Below are 22,788 nucleotides of genomic sequence, written 5' to 3'. Positions count from 1 at the left end.
AGATTTACACAAAACGAGAAGTTGTATCTTTATATTATTCAAATAATGGTCCTGTAACAAAGATCTTACAGGTATACTTTTATTTCTCCCATTTGCTCTCATGGGAGACAATACATTTGATTCTCACTGACCTATCTCAAACCTGTTCTACGATTTAGTGCATAATAGGTTGTAGTTAAGTGAGGGTGGGGTGTTATGCGCCGGGCATGTATGAGTTCCCAGACAGGGTGACCCACAGATATGTAGGATCTGTGTGCTATGGACTCCGTTACCAAGGGAGATGGGGAAAGCCATGATATTGGAGCAGGACTTGGGCATTGGGCACAGTGTCGAAGTCAATGACTGGCTATCTCACCTATTAGCCTGTGGCTATCTCACCTATTAGCCTGTGTTTGTAGCTTGGTAATCCAAATGAGTCTGAAGCCCTGTCTCTTCCCGGTGCTCTGCTTGACGATCGGCCATTGTGGAGACCCATCAGAACCAATTGTCTCTTGTTATCCGGCCTGAACCGGAGCCACATCAGTAAATGATTTAATCAAGGCATAAATTGATGTTGATATCACCAGCGTCATTGGGATTTATTGGTATTCTGGAATGAAATGCACACACCCATATAATCACTTGAGCTACTGAGTCAAGAAAAGAAGGAAAAAGCAAAAGTCCTTTTAGACCAATTGTTCTTGAAACACACAGTGTGATGAACGCTTTGGCACAGTACATTTAGATATTTAGAACATTTAGTACATTTAGAAAGTGAATCTACTTTTACTTCTACTACTTCTCTTCATTCATTCATTCATTCATTCATTCACTCACATTCATTCATTCATTCATTCATCCATTTTGAAATGAATTCTCTGAAGCCTTCGGTCCTCCTCAGTGTAGTGAAACCTCTTGTCGTCAGTGTAGTGTCCAATACTAATAGGCAGCCTCTGCAAACGTGGGACAGGTGTTGAGAAGCACATGCCATCGTCTGCTCCTGCTCTCTGCTGCCTGTGTTGAGCCTGCGGCCTGGTTTGCCTCTGAAGAGTGACGGCTAATGGAAGAAGGGGCCTGAGACCTCTTCTTTTCACCTCTCGTGGTTAGCGTTAGCAGATGGATGGAGATGCCCCGAGGGTTCTGTCACTCCTGAGATCTCTGGCGGATGGATAGTTTGTTGTCTTGAGTTTCATTTGAAGGTTTCATACCTTGAGAACCTGACCCATAGGTTTTATATTAGGCAGAACAGTGCGGTTTTATACAGTAACTGCCCCTCTCTGTCTCTCTTTCTTTCTTTCTGTCTCTCTCTCTCTCTCTCTCTCTCTCTCTCTCTCTCTCTTTCTTTCTTTCTTTCTTTCTTTCTTTCTTTCTTTCTTTCTTTCTTTCTTTCTTTCTTTCTTTCTTTCTTTCTTTCTTTCTTTCTGTCTCTCTCTCTCTCTCTCTCTCTTTCTGTGTGTGTGTGCGCGCGCTGATGTGATTTGGGCATAGTGGGGACTAATGAATTGGTTTTGACCGCTGTGGCGGTTCACTAACTAATGGCCACTCTCTCTTCCTCCTCCTGCCCTATTTCTCTGACTCTAGATGACACTCTGACTCTGTCCTGCTCTTTTACTCACACATAGACACACTTGTCTTACACACACTCACACACAGTCAAGAATACATACAAGAATACAAGAGGAAGTGACTCACTTCAGTCCCTGTTGATTTCAGTTTTTCATTGTGTTGCTGCAGAAACCTTTGGTTGTTATAGCAACATGTTCCGGTGTGCTCATATCTCTGTGTGTGTGTGTGTGTGTGTGTGTGTGTGTGTTGGTGCATTTAGAAAGAGGGAAAGGAGTAAGATTGTCTATTCAACTGCTGCTGAAAGCTTTTGCATGGCTGCACTGCAGCTGCTCCATTCTTCTGTTTATGCTCTTCTGCTCCCACTCATACAAACTTCTTTGTGTGTGTGGTGTGTGTAGTGTGTGTGTGTGTGTGTGTGTGTTTGTGTGTGATGGTGCATATACATGTACTGTTATGTCAAAGTACCAAAAGGCTTTCCCCATCTTTATGTAGTCATTCATTTGCTGTGTTTACATTCTGCTGACATCACAGCTGTGGCGTGTTACTGGCACTCCACTTACTGTAGGCTGTGGGTGTGGGGGAGAGCTCAATGCCACTGGCGTAACCAGCCTGAGGGGTGAGATGGTCTTGGGAAGGCCCGCACGGCCCCAAGCTCCAGGCAGCCATGCTGGAATGCAGAGTGCATGCAGCCATGCCAGAGAACCAGAAAAACCTCAGCCAGCTTGGAATGCGTGGAATTTTCTCAGCAGGTGCACAGGTGGTGTGTGTGTGTGTGTGTGTGTGTGTGTGTGTGTGTGTGTGCGCGTGTCTGTGTGTGTGTGCGTGTCTGTGTGTATGCGTGTCTGCGTGTGTGTGGGTATGTGTGTGTGCATGAAGAAGTATTATCAGTTGATAGCCATTGTCTGCACAAATGAAGGTGTTTTGTTTTTCCTCTAAGCAGGTTATGTCTGTGGTAAACACTCTGTAAGTGTCATCTGGGGTTCATGTGATCTGCAGGGTGTGTGTATGCATGTAGGGTGACTTGTGATCAGTGTGTGTTGTGGCGTCCTGTGTGACTTCAGGCATAAGGTCTTGACCATAAGTGGACACAGTGGTGCCATCAAAGCCATGATGTCAGGGCTGAAGGTCTGCCGCTCAGCCTCGCTTGCAAATGAGTCAATGATCTTATCATTGTCATTTAAATGCGGTGTTCTTTGTGCGGTTCATGACACTCTGAAACTCACTGTAATCGAATGAGGGCTCTTCTCTCACACTCACTCACACACTCTCACTCACTCGCTTACACACACACACACACACACACACACACACACACACACAATTCTCTCCATCTTTCTCTCACACACTCTTCCTATCTCAGTCTCTCTCTCTGACGAGACTCCAGGAAGCCTGTTTTTTCAACATTAATCCACCTCAGTCCTGTATCTCGGTGAAACGCCACGTTCTCCGTCGTCAGAGAACGACCTCTGTGCCATAACAAGTGCCGCACAGAATGTGCAAAATTTTTCTCCTGTGGCTCATGCGTGCTGTGCGCTATTGTAGATGGAACACCCGCTAGAGAGAGAAACAGAGGGAGGGAGGGAGGGAGGGAGGGAGAGTGAGGGAGAGAGAGGGAGACAGAGAAAGATGGCTGGTTGAGTTCTCCTTAGTCCCTTCTGGCTGAGAGGGAATGCTGTCTGTCATGTTTAATAGGATCTCACCACGCAGCTCACTTCAGCCAGACTGAGAGGGCAGCTGGGCCTGACTGGGCTTCGCTGGGGCTTTATGAAGAGGTGAGGACGGGGACGTCCAGAAGCTGAAGTCACATGGGGAGTGGACAGAGCGTAGATGAAAGCGTTTTTTGGAGTGAAAGGACTGGCAGCAGCCAAATGAGAGACACTTAACCTGCCAGGCCCTGCTATGCCTAGAGCCCACAGCACATCATTTTAGCCTCCCAAATGCTACTGATTCCTTTTACGGCTGCTGTTATTCATTTTAAAGGTTTCTTATGTGCTCGCTGTCCAACCTGAGTTAACATGGTGTTTAAGGAGTTAGATGTGTGTGTGTGTGTGTGTGTGTGTGTGTCTGTTTGTTTGTGTGTGTGTGTGTTTGTGTGGTTGGGCTGTTTGAGTTCCGCTGAAATGTGGTCAATATTAGTCACCGTTTAGTCAGAGTTTGGATTAAAGATACAGAACATATTCTATGATTCAGCCATGTTCTCTCTCAGATAGTCCTAATATATTTCTGAGAACTGAGAAGATTTACTATGTTTTTTAATTGCTGAAACATGGACGGTTTCAGTGACCAATGCAGATTTGTTCCTGCTCCTTGGGTAGGTGCTCCATTGCCCACCAGTGTGAAAGGCCTCTTTGTATGGATCAGGCACGACTCTAATTACTGAATTTGATGCTAGTTGATTCTTAATTTAGTTGATTTGCCTTCATCCACCTGGTTGGACCAGGTGAGGCTGTTTGTTTGTGTGTCTGTGTGTGTGTGTGTGTGCGTGGGTGTACGTGTGTCTGTCTGTGTCTGTCTGTCTGTGTGTGTGTGTTTGTGTGTGTGTGTGTGTATGTTCAGAAGGCTTCAGAATAAGGCTGATGTGAAAGGTGGAATGTGTTGGAATGTGTTGGAATGCTTGTATACCTGGGGCATGATGTCATTCCACTTTTTCAGCGCATACCTCACCTTGACGACTCCGAGTTTCAGACGCTGGAGATGTTTGTGTGTGTGTGTGTGTGTGTGTATGCGTCTGTGTGGTGTGAGTGTGTGTGTGTGTGTGTGTGTGTGTGTGTGTGTGTGTGTTTGTGTGTTCTATCCCACTGCAGACAGCTACTAAGGTATAGTAATTAAGAGTATTATGGCAGACCTTTCATTTGTCTTCACCCTTCTCTGTGAGCATTAATTATGGGCTTTTTGACACACACAAACACAAACACGCATGCACACACAACGCACACGCATGCACTGACACAGACAGCCATATGAGATAAGTAATGTTCTTTAAGCTCAGGAAAGCACTTTTCTTCTATATTGTGGTGTGTGTGTGTGTGTGTGTGTGTCTGTGTGTGTCTGCCCTCCCTCCTCCTAACTGCAGATGAATTGGGCGTTGCAGATTCTTGTGCAGTGTTGCCTTTTGGCATGTTTTGACAGCCATATTGATGCACCACAGAGAATCCGAAACAGCCAAGTTATTCTTTGTATGCAAGAGCCAGTGGATCATTGTTTCAAGTCCTTTTCCAGACTTAACGTTGATACAACCAACACTGTTTCTCTGACTGCTGGTTTTGGGTGAGTTGGCAGAACACTGGAGTCTATTGCCATAGCAACAGTTGCAGATTCACAGGTGACTTGTATAGTGACATCTGACCAATCTACTGATAAGGTGGATTACAACCTCTCCAGTTCACTCTTGCCATCCAGTCTCTCATTTAGCCTTTTATTATTTGTGTGTGTGTTTGTTTTAGTCAGTGCAGTACATATTCTACACATTCTCCAAATCTCTGAATTCCAGCAGGTCATGAGAAACTGGTCTGAAGCTGTACGAAAGTTCCATATTTTGTATGGAGTTGACCCAGAGCAGTCCAGGGCCTCTGATAGCGTTGATAAGGGAGGAATTCTGTAGCGCTCCCCGGCCGAGGGGGGAGATGGCCGTAAATCAGGAAACTCTGTCCAAAAGAGCCTGGGACCTCTCCAGGCCTCTCACATCCTCCGCCTCAGAAGTGGCACACACACACACACACACACACACACACACACACACACACGCACACACACGGCTGGTTCCTCATCTGAGCGGGGGCCATTTTCAAGCAATTTCCTGTTGCGTGGCAAACAAGGCCTTAGATAGCATTATGTAAACCTATACTGTTACTTCTCCCTTTTCCATTTTGGCCTAGGTGCTTTCAGATTCCTTACTTTCCCATCCCCTGGCTACACACACTCTGCCCCCTGCTCTGTGTGATCTCACACACACACACACACACACACACACACACTCGTTTTCTCTACCCTGCCCTGTTGCTCTGGTCAGTACTTATTTCTCTCCTTTTTTGGAAGCTGTGAAAATTTGCGAAAAGTTGTGAAATCTAGAGAAGCCCACAAAGGCAGTACTTGTGTTGTGTTGCCAACATCTGCCTGTACTCTGGGTGGAATACTCATAAATATGGTGTGTGTGTGTGTATGCGTGTTTGTGTGCGTGTGCGTGTGTGTGTGTGCATGCGTGCATGTGCACTTGGAACTCCTTGCTTTCTCAAATAGTTTTAGGTCAAGCCTTGAATGACCATAACTGCTCTTTTGAGATTGCCAGGCCCTTTTAACATTGTCTTCTTTTGTGAAGGTCAAATGAAGGGAGGTGAGCCGGTCTTTGGCTACCTGCTGCATGCCTTGCTAGAATAATTGCATTGAACTTGGAAAGGGCAAAAGCACTCTTAAGGAAATGCTGTGGACAAGTTAAGGCCAGTGGTTGGCAGTCACTTGTTTTTAATGTGCAGTATTTCATTGTTTTATCCTTAAGAAAAACTCTTAACAATTCTTTTTTAGTTTTAATACTTATTTATTTCAAGTATTCTTAAGATACTCTACTCCACCTTCTTAATGAAAATAACATGGGTGTGGTTAAAGCAGTTGGTAGTAGTTCTGCTTCCTGGTAGCAGTTTGATTGTAAGACATGGTACTGATTTTCTTGTGCAATTTGTTCATTGAAAGACATTTATCTTAGATCTCAATTAATTATTTTATGTTCAGATAATATAGTAATGTACATTGTAGCTATAGAACAGGCTAATGGGTTGAACGACTCTTTATCTCAAATCTTCTGATATCTGTCGTCTGATCTCTGTCAGCTGGACCATTTCCAGTCAGAAATGGCATGATGTATCTGTGCAGATGTTGTCCTGTGCTTGATTGAACATGTCTAGAGAAATGCTACACTCCCAGATTGTGAACCCCACCTCTGGCTTGTTTGATAGTCTCTGAGAATTTTATCTCGACTCCAGTGCTCAGCAGTTAGGAACATTGCAGGACCCAATGTCTCAGTCCTGTGCAATTTGAATCCATATTTATCTCATCCCAGGGAATACTTGGACTCCTGAAAGCATGGTTAGAATGCAGAATGAGCAGTCAGAATATGTCATTCAGTAAGTGGCACAGTCGAGGAGAGATCCGTCCAGGCCTCAAAAGCCGTGTGGGCTAACATGCTAAAAAACACTGCTAGGGCAGGAACGCGCACACACACACACACACACACACGCTGCTGGTGAGTTTCTGGCTGGAGCAGCCTTCAAAGGCCGTGTGTGCTAACATGCTAAAAAACACTGCCCAGGGCAAGAGGGTCTGCTCTGAAGGGCACCTCGTCGGTATACATAGTGATCCAGATAAGAGGCGGGGGAGGGTAACACATTGGTGGGGGATTTCTGTCTCCAACAGAGTATGTTTGTGCTTGTGTGAGGAAAATTGATAGATGATGGATGAGGTATTGTTGAAGTGTAAGCAGCAGTATGTGTTGGAACGTGTAGTGTTATGATGTGTTATGAATGGTTGCATGTGTATGTGTGTATGAGCAGTTGTGCATATGGGATATTTAGATTCGTGTGTGTGTGTGTGTGTGTGTGTGTGTGTGTGTGTGTGTGTGTGTGTGTGTGTGTGTGTGCGCAACTGAGGAAAGGTGTGTGTGTGTGTGTGTGTGTGTGTGTGTGTATAACTGAAGAGAGGTACAGTATGTCTGTGTGTGGTATGTATAACTGAAGAGAGGTACAGTATGTCTGTGTGTGTATGTGTAACTGAGTGTGTGTATTTGTGTGTGTGCGTAACTGAAGAAGGGTGTGTGTGTGTGTGTGTGTGTGTGTGGATCTGCGTGTGCATTGGCAGACACCTGTGGACAGTGGCAGACTGCTGTGCATGTGACCCAGTGCCAGCCTGGCTGCTGCCGGTCATCTCCACACACAGCGTCTCCTTTGTTTGGACAGAAAAAAAGAAAAGTGTTTGCGCCCTTCATGTTTGTCCAGCGCACTCACACCCTGCCCTCAGGCCTCCTCTCACTCTCCCCTCGCTCTCTCTATCTCTTCTCTTCTCTTCTCTCTCTCTCTCTCTCTCTCTCTCTCTCCGACTTCCTCTGTCCTGTCTTTCTCTCTGTCTCTCTCTCCCCTCGCTCTCTCTCTTATCTCTCTCCTCCTCTCTCTCACTCCCCTCACTCTCTCTATTTTTCTCTCCTCTCTCTGTCTCTTTCTCTCATATGCACACACAGTCTTTCATTCTGTTGCACCCTCTCTCTCTCTTTTCTTTCTTTCTGTCCCACCCCTCTCTCTCTCTCTCTTTCCTTTCTTTCTGTCCTGCCCCCCCGCCTCTCTCTCTCTCTCTCTCTCTCTCTCTCTCTCTCTCTCTCTCTCTCTTTTCTTTCTTTCTGTCCTGCCCCCCCGCCCTCTCTCTCTCTCTCTCTCTCTTTTCTTTCTTTCTGTCCTGCCCCCTCTCTCTCTCTTTCTCATGTCTATCAGCCTCACTCCCTCACAGACCAAGTCGGTTGGAACAGATGCCCCACCTGCTAAATAATGGGAAGTAGGAATGAGTCACTTTAAAGGAGGGAGGGAGTAGATGAGCCGAGGAAAAACACAGAAGATGAGCAGAATGTGGCGGACACGCACGCACGCACACACACGCACGTACACACGCACACACACACACACACACACGCACGTACGCACACGCACGCACACGCACACACACACACACACAAGCACGTACGCACACACACACACGCGCTGCTGGTGAGTTTCTGGCTGGAGAAGTGCTTATTCAGCTGCTGGGGAGGAGTGGAGTACAGCACTGTCCTGAGTACTGTTTAAGCAGAGAGTCCTGCCCTGGTCAAACGACTGTAGAGGACATGGACTGGTGTGTGTCTGTGTGTGTCTGTGTGTGTGTCTGTGTGTGTGTGTGTGTGTGTGACCGTGATCTTAAGGCCACAGCTGGAATACCAATAGCACAACAGCACACTGGAGGCATTGTGATGCATAAAGCAGGATGCACAGGTCTGACTAGATGACCCTCCAGTGCAGGGGTCTCAAACTCAAATGAGCTGGGGGCCAATTCTGCCAACGTCATCTGATTGGAGGGCCGGCTATTTCTGAAATGCAATGTTCTTTTTTTCAAATACCACACAAAACTGCAAACAGAAAGTGTTTTTATCTAGTTTTAGACACCTGTGCTTATAAAAGCTTATAAATAAAATAATGATAAAATAAATATTAATACAAATTATAAAATAAATGAAAAACATAAAAACAGGTATGTGTGTGTGTGTGTGTTTCACACCAAATAAAAACATTTCCTCTCATAACTTTTTTAAACCTGGCAAACTAGGCATCAGGGTTAAGAAAGCCATTGCCAACACCATTGGATTTTTATATCAAAATTTCAAAAGGCCATGGCTTGAAAGTGGTCAGAGATAAAGTCCTACTGTAAATGTAAAAATCTTTGAGTAAAACAAAAGTTTATGAAGGGGGTAAATTTACCCATCTAATTTGTCACTGGATGGCAAGCACCTCAAATGATGCACCTTTCAGTAAATACTGGATGAACATATTTAAGCAGGTTTACTTTCCTTTTTTCATATTACCCACATAACAAATTAACAGGAAAACACCTAAGATGTATACCAACACCTAAGATGTTGTGGTTTAGTAATAGATTACTACAATATAGGCCTATAATGAAGTATTCTGGTCAAACAGTTCCTATCGCGGGTAATCTGCAGTACCCAGAAGTTCGCATCATATTGCGGGTGACTTTGTAGTTCTTTAGAGCCCTATTTCTACTAGCCCTGCTGTCTGTACCACATCCATTACGGACACTATTATCACGATTACCACTGCAACCTCCAAGCTATGTTGGGCAGAGGGTCGAAACAAGCATGGTATGCTTAGTGGACACCGTTGTATACACGCACCTCCATTCACAGACGCACCGTGACTATCACTGTCATAGACGATCGATCATAATCTCCAAAAGGATATTCTTCTTCAGAATTAGAATAGGTGAATAACATAGCTTACCTAAGACTTCATCACACGTGAACGTTTTTCAACATTTGGTGTAGGCCTATTTCTGCTTAATTTCTGCTTCAATTTCTGCAACACTATGGCCTGCATCGCTTCCGCGTCATTACATATGCACGTCTTTGTGTTTCTCGCGTGTAATACAAGTATTTCCTGAAAACTTTGCGCAGCGATTTTGGGTTTGAAGAGTAGAGTAGGCCTACAAATGAGATTTGTCACCGTACCTGGATCTATCGTCTATTTTAAGCAGTATCGTTGTTTGTCGCAATTAATAGCCTCAAGGGCCGGATTACATTATTATTTTGTCATACGTCGCGGGCCGGAATTGGGCAGGACGCGGGCCGGGTGTTTGAGACCCCTGCTCCAGTGGGTCTCCCCCTCCCTCCTGCCCCTCAAGCCCCGAAACACCCCGAACTACCCATCCCGGCGGTCAAGCACAGATATTTGATATGATCTTTAACTCAGACACTCACTTCTTCAAGGCTACATCCCTCCTGTGTCCACTGACCAGATCAACATGGTCTCCTCTGTCCTAACAAACAGACTGAATCGTGTCACCTTGTTACAGGAATATGAATATGGAACCCAAAGGACAGGAACATGAAAGATACAGAAAAAGGGATTCTCCCTCTCCCTCTCCCTCTCTTTCTCTCTCTCTTTCTCTCTCTCTCCCCCCTCTATCCCCCCCATCTCTCGCTCTCTATTTCTCCCCCCTCTCTCCCTCCCTCTCTCTCTCACTGTCTTTGTGTCAGCTGCCTCTTTGGCTGTATGATCAGAGGGGTCAGCAAGTACTGGATTCCACTGTTGCAGCAAAGCATGTAATGCACTATTTGGCGCACACACACACCCACACACACTACTAATTCATCCCTTCATCTCTCTTCATCAACGGTCTCTCACTCTTAGATCTCATATAAGCTTGACAGATGCGGCTAACTCACATCTGCGCTCAACGAAGCATAACAACTTCAAAATCTCCTCAACAACATGATATATAAGCCCAGATGCAAGACACAATATATATATATATAAGCCCAGATGCAAGACATATTATATATATATATATATATAAGCCCAGATGCAAGACATATTATATATATATATAAGCCCAGATGCAAGACACATTATATATATATAAGCCCAGATGCAAGACACATTATATATATATAAGCCCAGATGCAAGACACATTATATATATATAAGCCCAGATGCAAGACACATTATATATATATAAGCCCAGATGCAAGACATATTATATATAAGCCCAGATGCAAGACATATTATATATAAGCCCAGATGCAAGACACATTATATATAAGCCCAGATGCAAGACATATTATATATATATAAGCCCAGATGCAAGACACATTATATATATATAAGCCCAGATGCAAGACATATTATATATAAGCCCAGATGCAAGACACATTATATATATATATAAGCCCAGATGCAAGACACATTATATATATATAAGCCCAGATGCAAGACACATTATATATATATAAGCCCAGATGCAAGACACATTATATATATATAAGCCCAGATGCAAGACATATTATATATATATATAAGCCCAGATGCAAGACACATTATATATATATAAGCCCAGATGCAAGACACATTATATATATATAAGCCCAGATGCAAGACATATTATATATAAGCCCAGATGCAAGACACATTATATATATATATAAGCCCAGATGCAAGACACATTATATATATATATAAGCCCAGATGCAAGACATATTATATATAAGCCCAGATGCAAGACATATTATATATATAAGCCCAGATGCAAGACACATTATATATATATATAAGCCCAGATGCAAGACACATTATATATATATATAAGCCCAGATGCAAGACATATTATATATATAAGCCCAGATGCAAGACACATTATATATATATATAAGCCCAGATGCAAGACACATTATATATATATATAAGCCCAGATGCAAGACATATTATATATAAGCCCAGATGCAAGACATATTATATATAAGCCCAGATGCAAGACATAAGGATACCTCTGCTGTGCAACAGCAACGTCTGTGTGTGTTTGTGGGGGGGGGGGGGGGGCATAATTTGTAATGACCGTCCAGTCATGTCCTTCCCACTCACTTTTGCTTGGTTGCACAGGCTCAAAGCAGTGCTCTGTCTGCTCCTGTGGTAATTAGACACCTTAGTGACACCCTATCATTCAGCTCTGAGGAGAGATGGAAGAAATTTGTGAGGAAGAGGGTGAATAGAGAGAGGGAGAGAGAGGGCACATGTGGGTCAGGTGAGGAATAAGTGAGAATGGACTCAAGCTGTGCCCTTGTCCGTTGTTACATCTGAGGGACATTTCAAATTTGGACACCCGGTAACCTGTAATCAGCCAGACACCGAGACAATAGATGTCAGGGGGAAAAACATAAAGGACATAAAATAGACAGAGGGGGAGAGAGGGAGAGGGAGAGTGGGAGAGAGAGAGTGACTAAGATAAAAAAAGGTGTGCCCTGTTTGTTGGGCCTCTGCATTTCCACGGCATCCAGATAAGGGCGACCACAGATTTGCTTTTCTCCTGCTGCTGGTAACCTTAAGCAAACACCAGTTCCTGGGCAGCCACAGGTCGGCCATTGTGCTCCCAGCACAGTCACGTCCTCCAGGCGTCACCCACAGGGAACGCAGGGCTGCAGACCCACACACAGAGGACAGGGAGTGGAGGAGTGGTCCTTTTAGGTTTGCATGGTAGCCTTTCATGGTAGCATTTCCGTTAGCATCCTTGGACACCCCTTGTGGATGTAGGCTGAAAGGGGTGTCCAGTTCTAACATGTTGGAAGCATTCGTTTTTCTTTTTTTTTTTTTATCAATGCGGGTTGCCTGAATATCTATTTGAATATGGAAATTAGAATCATAGTTTCTCTGGGACGACACTTTGTTAGTTATTTTCTTGTGCTTTCCATCTCTGTTTGTAAGCAAATCAGCTTTCAAGGAAGCCTAAAGAACACAAGGTGTGTGTGCGCTTTTGAATTTGTTTTGTTAACAGAGAACAGTGAAGTTGCCTCTTAAAGTTAACTGTAAAGATAAGTGCTTGGGGTAGATATGCACTTTATTAGCACATGCTGAGGACCGGCTCATGCTGAACTTGATGTCACGAGTTGATGTGTGTGGGGGTTCTAAGTTTGCAGGCAGTCTAAGAGTGGATGTGTGTGTGGGTTCTAAGTTTGCAGGCAGTTTAAGAGTGGATGTGTGTGTGGGTTCTAAGTTTGCAGGAAGTTTAAGAGTGGGTGTGTGTAGGGGGTTCTAAGTTTGCAGGAAGTTTAAAAGTGGATGTGTGTGGGGGTTTCTACGTTTGCAGGCAGTTTAAAAGTGGATGTGTGTGGGGGTTCTAAGTTTGCAGGCAGTTTAAGAGTTCATTTAGGAACCACCAAAACCAACATCCACCCTGAGTGAACACTCTGTTACGGAAGGAGATAAAGAGGAGAGGAGGGAGGAAGAGGGAGGGAGAAAGAGAGGAAGTGGTGGTGTGTGGCTTCTCAGCACAATTCCTGTCATGCTTTTATTCGCTGTCTTGCTGGACACTTCAGAGGAGTGAGGTAGACAGCTCAGATGGGGTATTTACACTCCAGTCGGCCTGTCGTCTCTTCCTATTGCACTGACCTTTGAACTCTGCCTTGAATTAAACTTCCCGTGTCACGCAAACAGGAAGTCTGGGTGGCTCTCTCGGCTGACATAGTAACGTAGATTATTGGATGAGTCATGACTGCAGATTATCGTATTGTTTGCGCTGGATGGTTTGACTTTATGACTTTGGCCTCTTTCTCTGTAATTCTTTATGATGGAGTAATGATGCCTGGTGAAGATGCCCCTCTCAAAGTGTGGCTGAGGAACTCAGTGGGCCCATGTGGGGCAGATGCCTCTCTCAAAGTGTGGCTGAGGAACTCAGTGGGCCCATGTGGGGCAGATGCCTCTCTCAAAGTGTGGCTGAGGAACTAAGCGGGCCCATGTGGGGCAGATGCCTCTCTCAAAGTGTGGCTGAGGAACTCAGTGGGCCCATGTGGGGCAGATGCCTCTCTCAAAGTGTGGCTGAGGAACTCAGTGGGCCCATGTGGGGCAGATACCTCTCTCAAAGTGTGGCTGAGGAACTAAGTGGGCCCATGTGGGGCTGTTTGTTTTTGCAGCGCTGTGTGTTCCCTGACTGAGGACATTTTTTGTTTCTCTTGCCTGGGGCCTGGAATTTAATGATCGTTAGTCTGGAGCCCTATTCACGCTTGTGACAGGACCCTGGGTGTGTCTGGGCATGGCCCAGAGCTGGGTGTGTCACCGCCTCTTAAAGAGCCATTAGTAAGCTTTCCCTGATGAAGATGGAAGAGCGTGTGTATACTCATAAATGTGTGTGTGTGTGTGTGTGTGTTGGTGTTGGTGAGAGAGAGACTACCTCTTTGTTCTGATTCTGAAGTTAAGTTAATTTGTTGGTTTGGATAGTACAGTACTTTCCTCCTGGTAAGGAGCTGCACATGCATTTATTAAGTTACAGTCCACATCAGAAGTGACAAATCATTGTGCATGTCATTGTGCATATGTGTGTGTGTGCCTGTGTGTGTGTGATGGTGTGAAATTAAAAAGCTGAATGATCTGTGTGTTGGACTCCATCTAAACTCACACAAAGCGTCTGTGGTGCGACTGCATGGTCGTTCCATGTTCACTATCACTGCAGATCTCTGCCACTGCCCTCTAGAGTTTCATCAAGGCTAGTTCTGCCACAGACCTCACGTGACTCACATTCTCACAACTAATTATAACGTTTCTCGCACCTTCACATAACTTATGATCTTCCTCTCACTGATCCTTCCTGTCATTTTATTGAGCGACAACAAATAACACTGGCTCTAGCCAGCTTGTTGGTTATCTTGTTTCTGTTGAGATAGCTCTGATGAATATACTGTCAGAAGTGTATTCACAGTATTTAAATGGAGGATGTAGAAAAAGCTATTGCTGCACAATGTAACCACTTCAGAGTTGAAACATTTAGACCAAACCCATAGACCAAAACCAATTTAGCTGATGGCCTGGTTAAAGCACATGATCCAGTTAATGAGAACTAGCACCTTGTGTCTTTCCAGACACTGGTCTTCTGTATTTCTGTAAACATCTGCAGCTGTCAATGAGTGAACAACAACTTGTATCTATTTCTGATTTCTAAGTCAGAATTGAATTGGACTCCAGTATAGTCACCATACTGTACTGTACTGCTGGAATATAAAGTACATTACTGCTATGCAAAGGTAATCTGGAAGCCAATGCCCTCCCTTAGAGAGTGGTGTTGAGAGCCAGTTGAGCTCAGCAAGGTTTGTTTTATGCAGTATCAAATATAGCAACATGAAAGGTAATGATGTGTGACAACAGAAATGTTGAAACTGAGTGGCGTTGCACTGCACTGTGTTGCACCAGGCGTACTGGTTGGCTGAGCCTGCGTGGTTGAGCACAGCAAGGCGTGGCAGCCATGCTCCAGCAGTTGCTACGGTTACACACTCCCACGCCTGCGCAGAGCACCTGGCCATCAGCTCACACGCATGAGGTCACTCCATCGAAATGCCTTGAGGAATGCCGTGAGCTCGTCAGACATGCGGTGGAGAAACAACATGCTGGCATGTTGTTTTGGACTCTCACTCTTAGACACATACTCTAAATACAGACACACCAATACACACATACACACATGTAACTATTTCAAAGTCAAAGTCAAAGTCAAAGTCTGCTTTATTGTCAATTTCTTCACATGCCAAGACATACAAAGAGATCGAAATTACGTTTCTCACTATCCCACTGTGAAGACAAGACATATTTTACCAATTAAGTCCACAGACAAACATAACATTCAAGTAAACAATAAAAAGTAAATAAGAAGGCACATACAATGAAGAAATAAGAGCAGCAAAATTGGGTTGAAATTGTGCAATTGTGCATAGACAGTCAATATAATAGTGCAAAGTCAGGCCAATAAATGGCTGAGGTAGTTCTGTTTGACCTAAGTAAGCAAGTGGCATAGTGGTGCAAGTTATGTAAGAGCAGCAGAAGTGTTGTGTTTTCAGGACAACAGGACAACAACAACAAGTTGCAAAGTGTACAAGTGGAGTAGTGCAAGGCAGCCATTGTGGGTCCAAAGTCAGGATGTTATGTAGCTGAGGGTGGAGGGGGGAGAGAGTTCAGCATCCTAACAGCCTGGTGTATGAAGCTGTTGGTGAGTCTGGTGGTGCGGGAGCCCAGGCTTCTGTACCTCTTCCCATAGGGCAGTAGATTGCCAAATTGTGAGCGGGGTGACTTGCATCACTCACAATACACACTAGAACTTAATGAAAGTTAATAAAGGCGATTTGACGGCCTCCCTAGATAAATGCTAAATGTATGTACTGTATGTTAGCATTCATACTAGCCAAGCAAGAATGTGCTGGAAACTTGCAAACATACTGGCCCTTTGTAGGTAGAATCTCCCACCCCTGCTATAGATTGACCTGGATGGTTAAAATAGTCTCTTTTCACACTTCTATGTGCGGCTAGGCTGAAATGATGACCGCACTCTTTCTGTCAATGAGTAAACACACCTCTGGACAAAATGTCCCTGATTTGAAAATGAAGTGCACACAAAAACTGCATGTGAAAAAGTTTGGTAAGTCCACTGACCAACTACAGCATTAGCCTGAAGAGTGGAGGAGTGGATTTCTGAGAAGACTCAGGTTGGACTGGTGATGTGCAGGTGTTGAAGTGGCTGTAGATGACAGTCTGTGAATGATTGCTGTGTTTTATGATCTTGTGTTTTTAACTATGGGTGGATCTGGACTAGATCAGGGGCCTGTACTACGAAGGGAGCTTAACCTACCCAGATGTAACCCAGGGTTACTTTGTTAAACCGGGGTTGACAAAACCTGGTTATCTTAAGTGGTGTTAATCGGTACTACGACGCTGATTATGAAGTTAATTTGTTGAGCCGGGGTTAACCTAATTGGAGTTTGTGCGCGTTCACATTAAGGGGCGGGTTGCAGCGCAAGTCACCACTTTCAATGATGACGCGATCACCTTATTTTACGGATGAGGAATGCACAATTATTATGCCAAGTTATGAGGAATTAAAACCCACTCTACGACAAAAATCAAATACGTTGGCAGTGAACAAAGCAAGGCAAGGCTGTTGGCAACGTATTTCAGATCGGGTAGCCTAAATGCCTAAAAGTAAAGTTTTATTTCCACATGTTCTTCAAATATGTGTTATGGAGGATTAATAGCTTGCGGAATGTCTGAAATGAGTTGAAATGATTTAATTGCCTATTTTGAGTTCATAGAAATGCCTACAAATGCAACACAATTTAGAAGTGGGCATATAGATTACAGTGATAGGATAATTGAATGTTTAAGTAGCCCCCATTGACTGATTTAGTGTATGCTTAATCCAGTGAACATTTCAGATGCAACACCATTGCCAAACGCACATGGCAGCAGGTGAAAATGAAACACAAACACATTATTCAGAATAGTAGGTTTAGCCTATATAGTTATAGCTTGCATTAATATTTCTTAATTATGAAAACATGTAGGCCTAGTATGCTTCTAGCCTTCACTTGGCCTCTGTTTTACAGCTAAAGAAAAGGGTGTCTTTGAACACTACTGTAAGGAGTGTGCATGCAACTATGTATCAACTGTCTGTAGGTTGTTCGAGGTCGTTTTAATAGGATATTTATAAAGGTACTTTAATACAGTATACATGTGCTTCCTTATTAACCACTTTGTGAGTGAGTGAGTAGCCTAAATTGTGAATGGCAAAACGTAACATTTGGCACTAAAGATCAGGGACTGAGGGGGACTGATTTCCATTTAGGTTCGTTCTGAGCAAAAACATTATTTGACATCATAATATTATAATATCTATATAATATTAGGTCTTAAAAATAATAGCCTAACTTAAAGGCACAGAAAATGTCCTTGCTTTAAGCCTTGCAATAGCCTAACCTGTGTATGGTGCTACCAACTGCATGACAGGCCTATAAATATTTGCCTAGTGTCTCTGGTATCTTATTTCACAAATTGTTTCAGTAATTTAGACTACATACTTGGAAAAGGCAGTTAGATAGTGTTGGATATTAATATTCTTCTTTTTTTTTATCTCCCTCAAAACTCACTAGAAGACATCATTTGAGGGGTCATGTTTTAAAAATACCCCCAAATCATCAGAATCTTGTTTCAATCCATATAACCTAAATCTATTTATGGCTTATTTTATAAATGTATCCATATTCCCTCAAAACTAACTAGAAGAAATCATTTGAGGGGTCATTTTTTAAAAGAATTCTCTGGGGGAACATACCTCCAAACCCCCCTAGAATTGCTTTTTGACACTATATAATTTAAGTACAGACTACACAGACTGTATAGTGATTACACAGAGAAAGAAATTCACATATTAAGACCCACATCATCCAAAACGCCAGCTACATCTCCGATTTGCCTCCCACCTCGTGTAATGTAATGTAGAGAACAAAACATATTCAATGAAATCCGTAGAATTTTAAGTTTTGAATAATGTCCATGGCCCCCCTCCTGGAACCTCATGCCACCCCTTCGCCACCCCAGGAAAAAATCTCTAGATCCGCCCCTGGATCATCCAGGTACGCCGAGTCTCGAATTGTTAAATGGGGCGGTGGTACTTATAAAGGGTGTGGTTAACGGAAACCTCGGGTTAACCAAGAACATAACTTGCTCGGAGCAGGTTTGAGATGCAGCGTAAATTGCCATGGCAGCATACCTCGGTTAAAACCTATCCACCTTTCGTAGTACGGGTTAATCGGGAAGTTACGCCACACGTGATCAAGTTACTCTCGAAGTTACCCAGATAAGCCAGTAACCCCGCTTCGTAGTACAGGCCCCTAGTCTGTTGCATTACCATATAAATGATCCACAACCAATCTGGGGGATGATTACAAGATCTTGTTTGTGTGTAGGTGTGTGTGCAAACAGTTCCTTGACACTTAATGTGTCTAGATGTCAGTCATTTCTCTCTGTGTTTAGTCTATGATTATTTTAACGTCAGACAACATGCGTCTGGTATGTACAAAACTGTGGAAGGTGACAAAAGGTCATGATCCTCTGTTAACTTTCTCTCTCTCCCTCTCTCTCTCCCTCCTTCTCTCCCTCTCTCTCTCTCCTCTCCCTCCCTCCCTCTCTCTCCTTCTCTCCCTCTCTCTCTCTATCCCCCTTTCTCTCTCTATCCCCCTTTGTCCCTCTCTCTCCTTCTCTCCCTCTCTCTCTCTCTCTCCCTCTCTCTCTCTCTCTTCTCTCCCTCTCCGGTGGTCAGATGGATGGAGGCGTGTCTGGACGAGGAGCTGCCGCCCACCACAGAGCTGGAGGAGGGCCTGCGTAACGGCGTCTACCTGGCCAAGCTGGGCAACTTCTTCGCCCCACAGACTGTCTCCCTCAAGAAGATCTACGACCGTGAACAGACGCGTTACAAGGTTGGCACACTGGATAGTAGTGGGATCATTTTAACCAGTAATAGGGTTTGTGGACCGATTGTATTCAGTCAGGAAACGGGGGAAAAAGTTACACTTTTTTATTTGCTATTGTGACAAATACTTGTATTTTCTCTTGATATTTACATTGCAATTTACTGTAACATGGATAAGAGTGACTGATATTGCAGCAGTTATCATTACAGAGCTGATACAGACCTCTGCTTACTACTTTCTTTATCTTGATCTATCTATCTATCTATCTCTCTCTCTATATATATATCTATCTATCTATCTCTCTATCTCTCTATCTATGGGTGTCTCTCGTTCTCATGTTCTGTATTGTGATCTCCACAGGCAACAGGGCTCCACTTTAGGCACACAGATAACGTGATCCAGTGGCTGAACGCCATGAGTGCCAAAGGCCTGCCAAAGGTGAGCAGGGAATCGTGGGATATGTGTGCAAAAACATCCGGGAGTTGCCCACCCAACCCTGCACACAATAGGTGTTGCTCTCTCACTTCTGTAAACAGGGAAGCGCCAGACACATTTACTGTAGAAGGCCAGAAAAAAATGGATTGTAGAATTCTCTCAGATGTATCATTCATACCCCCCATGAGCTGAACTTTGTGTACAATTCTGCATGGAAACTAAGACCTATAAAATCTAATGCCCCCTGAATAGATTTGAGGATGAAAGCAGCAGTATTTAAGCAGGCCAGATAAAAACGGCTTTGGTAGTTGATAGAAATGTACTTTAGGGCTTGGCAGTACACACCCTGTGTGTGTGTGTGTGTGTGTGTGTGTACTACTGTTAGGTGTTACATCACCAGAACACTTTTCTTTTTTGGCACAGATTTTCTACCCTGAGACGACAGACATTTACGACAGGAAGAACATGCCTCGCTGTATCTACTGCATCCACGCACTCAGGTACTGTGTGTGTGTGTGTGTGTGTGTGTGTGTGTGTGTGCGCGCAGGCGCGATTGTGTGTGGTTGGGTGGGTGTGTCAACAAACAAGCACTACGCTACACTGCTGCACAAAAAAAGAATGCAGAAAAAAAATCTGTGTGAGGTCTGCTGAGGAGTCTGTTTGGCCAGTGGATGTGTGTTTTTAAAGTGAATTCCAGAGACGTAAAATAGGTGCTGGTCTCTGAGGTCATAAATTTGACCTACACTGACAGGAAGTCTAGACACCGAGCAGATCTGGTGTGTTTGTGTGTTTGTGTGTGTGTGTGTGTGTGTGTGTGTGTGTGTGTGTGTTTGACCACGTGTGTTCAGTGACCGCCTTCCTGAGTTCATGGTAGTTGTTCGAAGCAGTCCACCAGGCTCTCTCTGATGGAGGCCCAGTGCAGTGCTGTGCTGTGGTGTTCATGAGAGGCTAAACTGATAAAGAGAGTCTGTGAGCTGAGCACCACCACACTTGCAGCTCTAATGCTCCCTGTGGAAGAGAAGGCAGAAGGGCACAGTTGTGGGACACATTTGTGCCAGTCTTTGTCTTTTCTCTCCTCTCCTCTCTTCTACTCTTCTGTCCTTTTCTTCAGCTCATAATCCTTCTTTCTTTTGTTTACTCTTCAGTCTGTACCTGTTCAAGCTGGGTCTGGCTCCACAGATCCAGGATCTGTATGGAAAGGTGGACTTCACAGGTGAGTGAGCAAGAACCCCCCGGGAACCCCCTCTGTCTAACTGTGTGTGTACACCAGCATCCTGTGGGGAGGGCTTTGGTGTATGTGTGTGTGTGTGTGTGTGTGTGGTGCTGCCGTCAATGTGAAAGTCATTAGTGATTGTGCGAGGGTTTCCTGTTGTTTAGAGCTGCCCGCTCCTGGCCTGCCAAACTCAAGAGTCGGGGGAGATAATTCTCCCAACACACACACACACACACACATACAGGAACACAAAGTACACACTCATGTCAGTGTACAAATTAAATTATGAAGCACGGGGGAACATAGAAACACACACACACTTTCACCCACAAAGTACATACTCCCACACACAAACACACGTTTGAGTGTACAAATTCAGTTGCAAAGCACAGAGGAACACACATACACACACACACACACACACACACACACACAGTATATAAACATGTACAAACTTAACAATACCCGTGCATACCCAGATCTGACCTTCAGGTTGCACTGTTCCACTCCACGTCCCGGCCCAGATTACAGCTCTGACCAGTGCACGTCAGTGTTGAATGAATATGACATAGCTCTTTGTGGCCGCACCAGTCCCCCCAGTCCAGCACCCCCCCCCCACTTCCCCAGTTTGTATGGGACTGTAGAGCCCTGGTTTCCCTCTGTCAACACGCCTCTACACAACAGCCCCACTGTGGGCCACAGATGGCATCTACTGTATGGGAGAACAAGAACACAAATTCCCCTTACACACACACACACACACACACACACACACACACACACACACACACACACACACACACACACACACACTTATACATGACCAAGCTCTCTCATCCTGCCTCTGTTATTTTCATTCATCCATTTCCTCCCTCTCTCTCTCTCTCCCCCCCCCCCCCCCTCTTTCTCTCTCTTCATCCCTCTCCTGTGCTGTCCGGTTCTCAGAGGAGGAGATCAACAACATGAAGAGTGAGCTGGAGAAGTATGGCATCCAGATGCCGGCCTTCAGTAAGATCGGAGGCATCCTGGCCAATGAGCTGTCCGTCGACGAAGCAGCCTGTGAGCCTCACACCTCTCCCTTTACCTCACAAACACACAGGGCTGCAGAGCCCATTTAAGAATAGCACTGGGCCCTAATGACCCTTAATAGCCCTAGGGCTGACAGAAGTGAACCATAGCAATGCATTTTATGACCACTCAAATGACCTATTGTCCATAGCTGCTAATTAGGCTTAGGTTAATAATGGTTGTTTAGTGACTTTCAGTTGACACGTAACGGTGTCATGGTGCAACTGACCCGATCATTGCACAGATTTAATTAGCGCCCTCTTGTGAGTTGTGTGACTTGTCCGCAGCACTATTTAGAGTGTTACAGTAGCTTCATTGCAAGAGTGACTTTTATGTGTAGCATAAATCTGCCATTGATCACTCTTCATGCTGACTTGTTTTTAGTTTTTAGTTTAAGTTTAACTGCATGTTCAGTCCGATATGAGCAGTGAGTTTATGAGCTTATAGTCATCTCTCAAAGAACTATGACTTTGCATCCCTGTGGCGTTAAGAGAAATCTGCTGAGTCATGGAAGGCTCTAAGTCTCCTCCGGCGTCTGTACACAGTGCACGCGGCCGTTATTGCCATCAACGACGCCATCGACCACGGGGTGCCCGAGGGTACGCTGGGGGCCATGCGCAACCCCAACGCCATGCTGGTCAACCTGGATGAGGGCGCCGTCCAGCACTACCACGACACGCTGTCCCAGGCCAAGGCCCAGAAGGTGGAGAACGCACGCAAGCGGGTAGGTAGAGATTTCAACATGAGATCTGTCAGACACATCCGCTCAAGTGTCCCTTAACAAGCTGTTGTTCAGTGTCCCTTAACAAGCTGTTGTTCAGTGTCCCTTAACAAGCTGTTGTTCACAGTGTCCCTTAACAAGCTGTTGTTCACAGTGTCCCTTAACAAGCTGTTGTTCACAGTGTCCCTTAACAAGCTGTTGTTCAGTGTCCCTTAACAAGCTGTTGTTCAGTGTCCCTTAACAAGCTGTTGTTCACAGTGTCCCTTAACAAGCTGTTGTTCAGTGTCCCTTAAC

General features: G+C 44.6%; 1 protein-coding gene across 1 annotated transcript in view; it reads left to right on the top strand.

The window, feature by feature from the left end:
• Positions 1-22,788, top strand: part of iqgap1 (IQ motif containing GTPase activating protein 1) — a 48,653-nt gene that overhangs the window by 3,147 nt on the left and 22,718 nt on the right. The window contains exons 3-8 of the mRNA XM_042062578.1: positions 18,907-19,063; positions 19,418-19,495; positions 19,916-19,992; positions 20,638-20,705; positions 21,651-21,764; positions 22,319-22,497. Of these exons, the coding sequence (XP_041918512.1) occupies positions 18,907-19,063; positions 19,418-19,495; positions 19,916-19,992; positions 20,638-20,705; positions 21,651-21,764; positions 22,319-22,497 (673 nt within the window). The remainder of the gene's footprint in view (positions 1-18,906; positions 19,064-19,417; positions 19,496-19,915; positions 19,993-20,637; positions 20,706-21,650; positions 21,765-22,318; positions 22,498-22,788) is intronic.

This window comes from Alosa sapidissima, chromosome 14 (genome assembly GCF_018492685.1).
Source record: "Alosa sapidissima isolate fAloSap1 chromosome 14, fAloSap1.pri, whole genome shotgun sequence".
NCBI classification, from domain to species: Eukaryota; Metazoa; Chordata; class Actinopteri; order Clupeiformes; family Clupeidae; genus Alosa; species Alosa sapidissima.
The sequence above is the reverse complement of the archived record's forward strand: the minus strand, read 5'-3'. Positions and strand labels throughout refer to the sequence as shown.